This window comes from Copadichromis virginalis, linkage group LG23 (genome assembly GCF_057382275.1).
Source record: "Copadichromis virginalis isolate Kocher_CV1m ecotype Utaka linkage group LG23, C_Virginalis_male_GT1.1, whole genome shotgun sequence".
Lineage (NCBI taxonomy): Eukaryota > Metazoa > Chordata > Actinopteri > Cichliformes > Cichlidae > Copadichromis > Copadichromis virginalis.
In genome coordinates, this window is record NC_140639.1 from 5,173,021 (window position 1) to 5,184,622 (window position 11,602).

At 42.3% G+C, this 11,602-nt stretch overlaps 1 protein-coding gene across 1 annotated transcript in view; it reads right to left on the reverse strand.

Annotated features, from left to right (window-relative positions):
* Positions 1 to 11,602, reverse strand: part of faf1 (Fas (TNFRSF6) associated factor 1) — a 59,853-nt gene that overhangs the window by 4,555 nt on the left and 43,696 nt on the right. Inside the window, exons 16-18 of the mRNA XM_085447699.1 lie at positions 8,955 to 9,035; positions 7,167 to 7,244; positions 3,791 to 4,006 (exon numbers count right to left, since the gene is read on the reverse strand). Of these exons, the coding sequence (XP_085303825.1) occupies positions 3,791 to 4,006; positions 7,167 to 7,244; positions 8,955 to 9,035 (375 nt within the window). The remainder of the gene's footprint in view (positions 1 to 3,790; positions 4,007 to 7,166; positions 7,245 to 8,954; positions 9,036 to 11,602) is intronic.

The following is an 11,602-nucleotide window of genomic DNA, read 5'->3' on the forward strand; positions in this document are numbered from 1 at the left end:
AAAGGATTTTTTAAGAAAGGGGGATTTGGGTAAAAACGCAGGGTGGCAGGAGACCAAAAAGTAAAAATACAAAAGATGGAGCAGAAGAGAGGGAGGTGTACAGACAGCAGGCGAAGGAAAGAGGAGGGAACAGAGAGGCAGAGGGAGGGAAAGCTGGAAGGAAGAGTAGGAGGAGAAGGTTAAGGTAAAGAGGGGGCTGAGATCCCTAGGGTAAAGCCCAGCTTTAATACTACTCCCAGCAGAAATGTGTTTTTCTTTTCCACAATAAAACATTTCAAGGTTTCTAGCTTGTTGTATAATTTTTATATTTAAAAATCAATCTCCGAAAGCTAAACCATCATCTCTGAAAAGTCTCACTGAAAGTGCACGATGTGCATCTTACATTTCCAGAACTTTCCAAACATTTTAGGACCTTAAACTAAACTGTCGATGCTTTTAAAAATAATGCCAAAACACATCATTTGGTATGATCGCTTTTTTTTTGAAGTACACTTTCCCAGCGTGTCTTAGGGAACTTGCCACATTCCTCCTGCAGCTTTTGGCTGCCTCACTTTCTTCTGTCTCTTCATTTAATCCCAGACTGAGTTGATGAATTTGAGATCAGGACTCTGTGGGGGCCGTTACATCTGTTGCAGCACAGCAAAATGTATCTGAAACCAATCAGACGCCTCTTTCAGTCAAGAGGAACTTATAGAGATTGGACGGATACTCGTCTCCACACTTTAGATTTGTACTCAAGGATGAAGCCCCACACAGCACCATGAACCCATGTTGCATGTTATAAAAATGTGTTTTATAAAAAAAAAACACTTTAAAAATAAACTGCTGCTCAACTTCCTGTGAGTCTTCCTACGACTTGTTCAGATAGGAGGACAAGAAAAACAAAACATACCAGTACAACAGATGTAAAACCTATTACAGCGCAGAGCAAAGCTTCTTCTGTGCCATTGTTTATTTTTACTGCATCTCAGGTTTTGTCTAAGAATCATTCGGGCAAATTCGCCGATGGAGCTGGAAGAAGGATTAGCAAAGGTGAAAGAGAGTACAGTATCACAATGGGAAAAGTAATACGCCGCTTTGACAGCGTTTTGGTATCCACGAGCAGCCGGCCAGGAAGAGCCTATTGCAAATTATTATAACGGCAGTCTAAACATATTCGCCGCACGCTGAAGGAAGACCTCGGGCCTTTCAGCAGAGGTTTGTGCTCAACAAGTATCAAAGAAAACGGAGGAAATTCTTGAATGAAAAGCTGAAAACTGAAACACTAAAAGCCCCCCTCCTCTTCCTCAAACTCGCTGACAGTCATAGAAACAGAGAAAGGGTTAGTTCCCTGAGCACGGCTAAGCCTAGTACAAATGATGCCAGTGTAAGGCCTGCTGTAGTGCTGAAGAGATAAGCCACTGATACCAAATGTTGAGGATGAGACTGAGTCCAAAAAGTGGAGACTAATAGACATTTATTGGCTAAGCCAAAGGAAGGTGGCAAAAGCATGATTCAGACATATCCGAACGTCCGTGTGATTTAGGATGAAGTTTGCAAAACCCGTGTTAACACAACACCGTTCTTGCTCCTGGTTAACAAAGTTGTACGCATTTCCCGCTCCCCGCCCCAAAACTAAACACGACATCCAGCTTTGCTTAATTTTCTAAACATGGGCTGAGCAGATCTACTAATTTGTGCTGCAGCTTAATGAGTGGACGTGACGCGAAGAAGACTGACGAGGAGGGTAATAGCAAAAGAAAGAGTGACACTGCACAAAGCTGCTGAAAACTAAAAAAAAAAGGGAGGAGAAAAAAAAGGTTTCAACAGTTGTGCAGTATTACAAATGCAATAGTGGTCTATCCTCTATCCTCTGATCCTGGCAAAGCAACAGTGAGAGCGTCTGGACGGGATGGAGGCTTTCTATGCTCTCTCTCATTTAATTACAACACAGAGCTGCAGGATTAGACAGGGGCCTGTGTTCACAGCCTTATACTGGCACTACCACTGAGCCACTTCCCTCCTCTCTTTCTCCAAATCTCTCGCCTTTCTGTTTTCTGGAATAATCTCCCATCTTCTTCTTTTTAATATCTTCTCCACTTGTCTTCTCTATCCTTTTCTCTTTCAGACTGTTTCTCTGATTAAATCTTTTCTTTGTTCAAGCTTTTGTCTTCTCTGTTCTCTTTTCCGACTAGTTCTGCAGTCACCATCCTCTTCTCGCTTCTCTCCCCCTCTAATCCTGCCATCCTGTTTTTGCCGGAATTTCATCTGCGATGCAGACACATCTTTATCTCTGTCTCAAACACATGTTTACTCTTGATTATAAAGAGACAACTGTGAATCCTTTAAGTGACAAAGTTGTGAGCGGGGCATGTGTTTGCTTGAAAATATTTGTGCATGTGTTGAAGTGTGCGATCGTGATGAAATGGAGAGTGTGAGCTGCGCGATAATGTGTGTGTTGTTTTGAGGTGTTTGTGCCCTGGCGGTCTCTACAGACTACGATGGCACACTGCCTGGGCAAGCCTACACACACACACACACACACACACACACACACACACACACACACACACACACACACCTCTATACAATCACCACCCCTCCACATGCACTCCACTCTTGATTAATGGAAATCCCATTTTTGTTTCCAGCAGCAGGGCTAATTAAACTGGTAGTTAAAACAGTGCTCATTAGCTCGCTACCACACAGCGTAGCGACCGAGCCCTCAAATGGCTGGTTGTAGATAGCTGAGTGATGCAGGGTGTCAGCAGAAGAGCCACAGAGAATACTACTCTTAGTGCTGACAACTGTATCCTAACACAGTCAGAGTGTACTGTATTCACAGTGGACTGATACTAATTAATATTCACTGAATAATACGTGTGCGCAGGTGGACGGATAAACAGTCGGCTTAACTTTCCCCGTCACAGGTGCGAGTAAACAAAGGCGCCGACGCGGGGCTACTGCTGCAGCACACAAACAGTAAAACAAATACGAAGCAATAACGGAGGGAAAAAAGAAAGAACAAGAAAACAAAATCGCCAAACAGTGACAAGAGATTATCTGAACTATTGTCCCTGCTGCACTTCATACACAGCTGCTGCCTGAGGTTGGGCTGAGGCCCAAATGGAAAAGCCAATTAGGGCTGTGGGTGTCACAAGCGGAGATGCTGATTTGAGTCATCTGAAGGATACAAAGTCATTCTTAAAAAAGATAAAGATCCTCAAAGAACAGTTGAATGAAAGACAACTGGATGATTTCAGCTTCTTGTATAATATACTGCAGTATATTTCTCTATATTTCTCTCTCTTGGTACTTTAAGACATCAGACACAACACTTTGTTGGGTCCACTTAAACAAACTGCAAATATGAAATGTTAAAGTGACATCAGGGGTTAAATTTGACATGCAAAATATGGCCAAGAAATTAGAATTTTAGGCACGTTTTTAAAGATAAAAGACTTTTAATGGATGTTTGACCTTATTTGACCTTGAAGAAGAGGTCGGAGCTCTATATTTAGAATCCCGATAAATCATTCCCTATTTGCCGGTATGTTCTCGACATAAATACGGGCAATTAAAAAACAAAAAAAACATAAGAATGCATTCAAAACTTTTGGAGCTAATTACCTGAGGAATACTGTGAAATGGCTAAATCCACAGAGGAACTGTGGCCTGTTCTTTAAGATCAAACAAACTCTTGAAAGAAAAAGCCGTTTTTCTATTCTGCGTCCTCACTTTGCAGTAAAACAGGAGCAGAGAAGCGATTTCGGCTCTGACGTGTCTGTAAGAGAGGAGGCAAACCACTCACATTTCTTCGAGGGAAGGTCGTGAGGAGCTTGAATTCTTCAAAGGGGTATCCCTTGGAGGCCACAAAGTCAAAGAGAACCTGGAGCTTACAGCTGCCCAGGAAACGCCTTTCCAGAAACTCGCCACTTGGTGTGCGGATTCTCAGCTTGCTGATTTGCTCGCCTGACTCTTCATCGGGCTCTGGAGGCAGGGCCTGCTCCAATGACAAGCGGATTGCCTGAAACAAGAAAAGCCAGCGTTTTTGTTTTTGTCAGTTAAATGCATTAATGAATTTGAAAACACAGATTTGCATACAGGTGTTGGTGAGATGCAGCAGTCAGCACTGCTGCTGCAAGCGTTTATTTGCCTTCCCTTCATTTAAACAGCAAAGTCAGCCGGATTATTCCAGTGACTTCAGTAAAAATACGCATCTCGTTCTCTCTGTGTTTACAGTGAACTTAAACCGGAGTATCAACAGTAACGTTGGCAGCGATAAAGATGATGACACGCTTTCCAAGCATATATGAAAGGCAAGCCAAGAAGTTGCTCTCAGAGTCTTACTGCAGCACTATTATTTCACATTAATTAAACAATCTTCTTGCCCTAAGAATGTTATTAAATTAGCTGCCCTGTGTCTCACCCTGTTCCCTAAAGCCTGTTGTAGCTCAGAAGGTTGCCAAGTAGCATATCAGTATGCTAAGAGCAGCCAAGTGCTTCATTCTTTCATGCTGCCTTGCTGTTTGCTCTGTCACTCTCTGAAAAAAACTGTCAAATACCCCTGCAGATAGTGGAAAACCCTCACTAGTAAGAGGAAGATCTTTGAAGATCTTCTTCATGTGAAGCTATCACTTATTTTACAGATGCTAACGGGGTCTGCGCTAAAGGGCAGGGTTCATGAGTGACGACTGACCGTCATCTTCCACAGAAAAGCAAATCAAGCCTCCTGAGCTCCAAAAACCATGTTTCAACTGCTCCCTGGAGCCTTCGTCTCCTTTCTACTCCTACCCCTCACCTCCTCCTCCCCTGGCTTGTTGTTCCTGTTTGGCCAGCCGGGGAGCATATGCTGTGACAACACGCCCCGGCTTTATTTACACACCATAATGCAATTATATTTCATAAGAGTGTACAACAGTAGCTCATTAGCAGCTTCTGGTGTTGGGTGGGCAGGGTGGAGCGCGTGCTGCTCCGCCATCAGCTCCCTCAGGTACAAGAACTGAAGCTGACTGAGTTAAAGCTGTCCCTGGGGACAAAGCTAACACATACGCACACACAAATAACAGACAGGAGCGCATGAGGTGATGGACATACAAATGCAGACAGCTAGTCAACCACAGACACAAGCACAAACGCCCACGCAAGTTAGAGGTAGCGTCCCCAAAGCAACCACGAGGCACACGTCTGCTCGAGCTTCGGGCCCAGGAAGCGCCGCACAAATAATCGGGAGCATCTCTCCGTCCATTTACCTGCCTCTCCAGCTCCGCTCGGCTAACCACAGAAAGCAAACAGACGATGAGCAGGAGAAATAGGTGCACCCGACAGCCGCACAACTGTATGCTATGACCCCCTGACGGAGGTAAATAATAATGCCAGTCCACACAGGCGCATGAAACACACATGCCCTCCACCCCCTCCCGCCCCAACCCCCAGTTCACTGGCTCCCATATTCATCTCCCGTTTCTTCGCACAAAGGCATAAAATCACAGAGAAAGCATTCCCACTAGCATTGTTCCCTCTCCGGTGGTGACTGGTGTTTTTGGTGTGTCTGCAGTTTCTACTGTAAACTCAACCGAAAACTGTAAACAAGCACTAACAAACAAACAATAAATTATTCCAATTAAAACGGCTCACGTGGTAGGCAACGCCGCGCCTTCCTTAAGGAGACGGATAACTAAGTTGGCACCAGCACAGCGAGGAGTGATAAAAGAACCAGTTGCCGCCATAGACTGTTTAAATAAAGAGCAGCATGTGTGATGTAAATGCTAAAATCCAAGTTACTCGTTTCAAACGCGCTCAAGTCCAAAATTCTCTTTTAATTCAACCGAATTATGAGCTGCTGTTGTGGAATAATAGCAAATTTGTTCGGTATGAATTAACTAGTAACTAACTGACACTTTTTTGGCTACCTAGGTTTGCTGTATAATCAGTTTTCACATGTTTGTCTCCAGTTAGGAGAAGAATTCACAACTAGTAATAGTGATTAAATAAAAGGAAAGCGAATTCCCAGTTTTGTTTGTTTGTTAATTTGGTTTTTGTAGTGTATTTGAACCGACGTCCATCAGAACTACTGGTACACAAAACAGGATCACGTTATGATAAAGTTATCCTTTAACAGTTTGGGAAACTTAAGTTGCCATTGTCTCGGTACACCAGCTGCTGCTGCTTCTCATATTTATGGATATCTAGACAGTAGCACAGCACAGCGCGTCAGCACAGGAGACGCCATGGAAACCTTTGAGCTCGAGCAGAGAAAATTAATATAAGTAGGAAACACAACGCCATCCCGGCTATTGTTGTCGAAAATACACAAGCATGTATGCACTGTTTGATTCGTGGACTACAGTGATATAATTAAGAAGGCCAGGTTCAGGGCTCTTTTGTTGTCGTCTGTTTAACTTAAGTGACAAATCATTTGAGCAAGACGGGTCACCCAATACCTCTCGCTGCCCTCGGGCTCTGACCTGCAGAGCAAACAGCAATCAGCGAGGACTACACTGTATTACAATAGACAATCACGACGCTGGTGCCATCCTCACCGACAATTATTGTTTTCCTGTGTGCGTGACATTGTGTCCGCCGCGTGTGTGTGCGTTTGCCCCGTCTTTGCAGACAATAATTGTTTTCCAGAGAATATGTGTGTTTACTTAGGTGTATGTTTGTGCATAGGTCTGTGTACATGAATTGCCTCTTTTATTCACTCGGGTTTGAATATGAGGCTGTGTGCTATATCAGCATAAAAAAAGCTAACCAGGACAATAACTGTGTACACTGAAGGTGACATTAATGGGGATCGGCCTTGCTGTAATTAGGATATTTAATTTCTCTGAAATGGCTGTGTGCTTGTATACTGACACAACACAGGCTTCACTGACTGGCAGATTCCACCAAAACCACAATTTAATTGAGTTACTATTGAGTAAGCAGAAAAGGGACATAAACAACAGCACAATGGTACAGCCCTGCTAAATCATACTACTAGTGCGTTAGCTAATAGTAGATTTTCATGTGATCATTTTGAAATGTGCTCGAGTCCAAAATTCTCTTTTAATTCAACCGAATTATGAGCTGCTGTTGTGGAATAATAGCAAACTTGTTCAGTACGAATTAACTAGTAACTAACTGACACTTTTGGCTACCTATGTTTGCTGTATAATTAGTATAATTATGGCTGTCGTACTCACCTCCTTCTCCTCCTCCTGCTCCTTTCTCATCTGTTCCAAGCGAAACTGTTCGGCCTCTTCTCTCTCCTGGGCTTCTCTCTGAAAAAACCCCCCAAAAACATAAACAAATCATTAATTGGATTCATTTCTGTTACTTTGCTTTGACAAACTAACTGACTGATCAACAAAAACTTTGTTCTAGACACGCAAGTTGTAGTCTGCACAAGCACAGCATAATTTAAAGTTAAAATGAGCTGCTCTGTACACACACTGGCTCATTATGATCTCACTGAACAACAATAAGGCATTTCTTATTATTTACGACACCTCAACTAAACCGAGTAACACAGTAGGAGTAGATTGTACTCTAAACCTGATGTTTGAGGTTCATTTTGATTTTAATACTATGCTTCAAAAACAACACTTAAGAACTGACAGTGATACACAAAGATAACTGGTGCACTTGTGGTCAGAAGTTTACGTACACTCATCAGGGGCATGAACGGATTTGAACTATCCTTTTTCCAGGCTGGAATGACTGTACGCTGTACATCTTTAATGCCTTTCGAAAGCAAGAACTGGGCACACGTTTGAACATACTTTGGATTATCTCTAATCCACACACGGTCAAATATATACATACATCCCCGATGATATTTAGTTAAATGTCTCTTAGCAAGTTGAAACTCGACCAGATGCTTTTAGTAGCCATCAACAAGCTCCTGGCATAATTCTGTCTTCTTGGCAGAACTACAGAGTTCATTTAAATTAGCCGGTTTGCTGGCACAGACCCGACTTTTAAGCATAGTTCACAAATTTTGAATAGGGCTGAGGTCAGGGCTTTGAGTACATCCTACCAGAAGCTTAATCGGCCATTTCTAAACAACTGCCAAGATCACTAGAGGAGTTTAAACACCTGTATATAAATACAAGTTTTTACTTTCTCATGGTCTGGAAGCATCACTAGGATCACTGTCCACAGTTTGTAGCTGCACATATGGACAACCCAGCTGTATTATGACGCAAACCTTTATGGTCAGACAAGAAAAAGACTGACTATTCCACCAAAATAGCAAGAGGTATGTTTGGATGAATAAAGCTGAGGCTTAAACCTAAGAACTGTATCAACTATCAAGCATGGTGATGGTAGCATTCTGCTCTGGGGCTGTTTTGCTACCAGTGGTACTGCTACACTGTAAAAAGTGGATGGAACAATGAAGGAAGAGTACTACCTCCAAATTCTTCAACTTCACCTCAAATCAACAGCTGGACAGTTCAAACTGGGAAGCAATTGGGTGTTCCAGTAGGACAATGATCCCTGGTTTTGAAACGGATAAAACAGGCTAACATTAAGCTGCTAGGATGGCTTTTGCAAAGCCCCGATCTCAACCCTATTTAAAATTCGTGGACTAAAAGGTGGGGCTTGGCTGTACCAAGAAAACCAACCAACTTAAATGAACTTCTTCAATTCTGCTAAGAAGGGTGGTCAAATATCCATCCATAACTGTGCCAAAAGTTTGTTTTTTAGTGTCTGGTCAAAGTTGCTAGTGGACATGGTGTATATATTTGAGCCTATATATACACACAGACATTTTACCCCATGTGGATTAGAGAAAATACAAATTAAATTCAAAGTTGTGCACCCAGTTCTTGTTTGTGAAAGTCACTACAGATGTATGCTGTGCCATCATTCTACCCTGGAAGAGGACCAACTCGTAGGAATCATTAAAAGCACAAACCTACATGACATTCATGCCCATGATAAGTGTGCGTCAACTTCTGATCACAACTGCATTATTCTGAAAGTACCTTCTTACGATCAGCCTCTAAAGACAGACGATAGGCCTCGTCCTGTTCTCTCTTCACCATCTCCCTTGCCTCGCGCTCGTCCTGAGTGGAGAGAGGGGAAGAAAGAAAGTCGGTCCCATTAACTAGCAGCATAATAAAGGATACACGAGGACAAAACATCTAAGCAGAAGTGCCGGCTGTGGAAGCTAGCAGCAGAAAACAGCATGTCAAGTGCGGCTACATACAAACACCAGGTATGAAAGAGTAGCAACAGAAGGGAATTCATTCTGACTGGGCTGTCATTTACCAGACCCCGAGCCCCTTTTATGTTTCCTCATCTCAGTTTCACCCTCCCTTTTTCTTTTATTCACGCTGCCTCTCTTCCTGTTTGTACAGAGGGAAAGGGACAGGCGGCCTTTCTCTTTCTACCTGCTGTGGCTACAAAGTGTTTTATAAAGACTGGGACTAAATACAAGTGTCCATTGTGTTAACAGCGCACAGCCATTAGTTTTCTATTTTCTGAAGGCCCACGCTGTGTGTCAGCCCGGATATGGCAAAGTAAGCTTATTGTGATGATCAGAGGGCTACTGTGAAACCAGGCAGCGGCTAAGCAAAATGACAGTGTGTATTGTTGCACTGAATTGGAAAATGCAAATATACATTTGTGCTTTTGGGCTACATAATAGATGAACTTTGAAAGGAAACTGTAAAAGAATGGCACAGAGGGACAAAAGCATCAAAAGTGGCTACTTTCAATAGATTGCCCCAGAGTCACGCAAACAAGTCGCACAGTAGTTCATGTTTGATATTCATTTTTACATTCATTTGACCTGCTGTTGAATGTTTTCAAACACTTTGAATAACCTAAAGTGAGGAGGCATGAAGGGAAATGTTTATCTGACATGCTCAAACACCATGTGATTTTCAGGGCCTTAACTTTGGAGGAAAAAAGAAACAGATTTTCCACAACTATATCTTGGCTACTGTTCAAGTTGGCAAGACGTGTGCCGTCTTTTAGTCGTGATGATACACTTGGTGTTCAGAAAAGCAAGCTGTCACATATTTAATGTTTGCTCACAAATAACAACTAGTGAAAGACGCTTTATATGGCGGTTTTTGGGTTGGGTTTTTTTGCAATTTAATTTTGGAACCAAGTGGCTGAGCTCTACTTGCCAGAGGGCAAATTTTATATCCAATTATTTCCTTTTGGACCGCAATATCAGCCTTTATGCGCACTGTCACTTAACAAACAGAGGGCCCTGGCTTAAATCAGATCCTTTCTGTGGACACTAGTTCACCTAACCATGAAACTCGACTCAAATGTATACTCTTTTTATATAAAACTCTTCAACCAAATCAGCACAAACTGCACAATGGTTAGTTTTTGGCTAGTTTTCCTATGAAATCCATGCTTAATGACCCGAAAACGACCTTTAAAAAACAACAACCCTGAAATGCTGACAGATGTAGACCACAAAATTGCATCGAGTAGTCATTTGATTACTAACTACTAAGCTAAAACACAGAAAACCATACAAATGACTGGCGAGTCAGTACGGCTGGTAGAAATCACAATGTGGCCTTCCAGCTGCTCCGATTCCAGACTGACACAAAAGTCGCTGTCAAAGAGGAATGTCTGGGTGTCTGTGTTCATGTCTGAGTTTGTCTTTGGAAAGGAGAAAAATGGAAGAAGAAGGACGAGACACAGGGAAAGAATCATATACACCAGCACCCAAAAGCAGGTACCGTGAAAATGAGGTTTGTCAGTGAAAATCTTGAGGTTGATGGTACTAATAATGAATAAATAGTCATATATTACTTCATTTTTATAGTGTTTAATTTTGGTAATAGTACTATTCTTTTGGCACACACACACACACACACACAACCACACACACACACACACAGAGCACCGGCACTAATCCTGTAAAAGAAAAGAACCCCAGGATCCAACACTTTATGTACAAACTCTGAATATTTCTTGTTTTAAATCCTATCATTAATGATTATTTGACGAGCGACTAAGAGTGACAAATCCACAACAAAGCCAGAGCATTACAGACGTTATAACAACACAGAGAGAGTAGCTGTCACTCAGCAGGGCACAGCTCACCTGAGCAAGTCTGACCCTCAGGGTGTGTGTGAAACTCAACTCATTCCTCAGCCACGATTCCCATAACTGAGATGCTATGACTCCCACAATAGCGCTGCGAATTGCTAAAAAGGCTGTTTGGTTGACTTAACATAATGGCTGAACCTAACACAGCTTGACATCTGTCATCTATAGATACAGTAGTCAAAAAAGAGGCACAGTGTAGTCAGGGCTGACAAAAATCCGTGGAAAACGCGCATAAAAGTGGAAAGGGCAGCTACGAAAGATTTCACACAACCAAAACTTCTGCGACATACTAAGAGACTAAACACCAGTGCTGATTAAATTACTCTAAAGCTTAGTAATGTGTTATTGTTTTTTATTAATCTGAACAAGTCAGCTTCAAGTCACACAGGTCAGTTTTCAATTATAGACTTAACCATAGTAATATTCACATATCCTTTACAACAGTTACCATGGCACTCACATGGTTTGGGAATGTCTAAACTAAGCTATGAGGACCATTAAGTTAAAAGTAACTACAGTGTTTTTCATGTCAAAAGGAGTCGAGTGAACA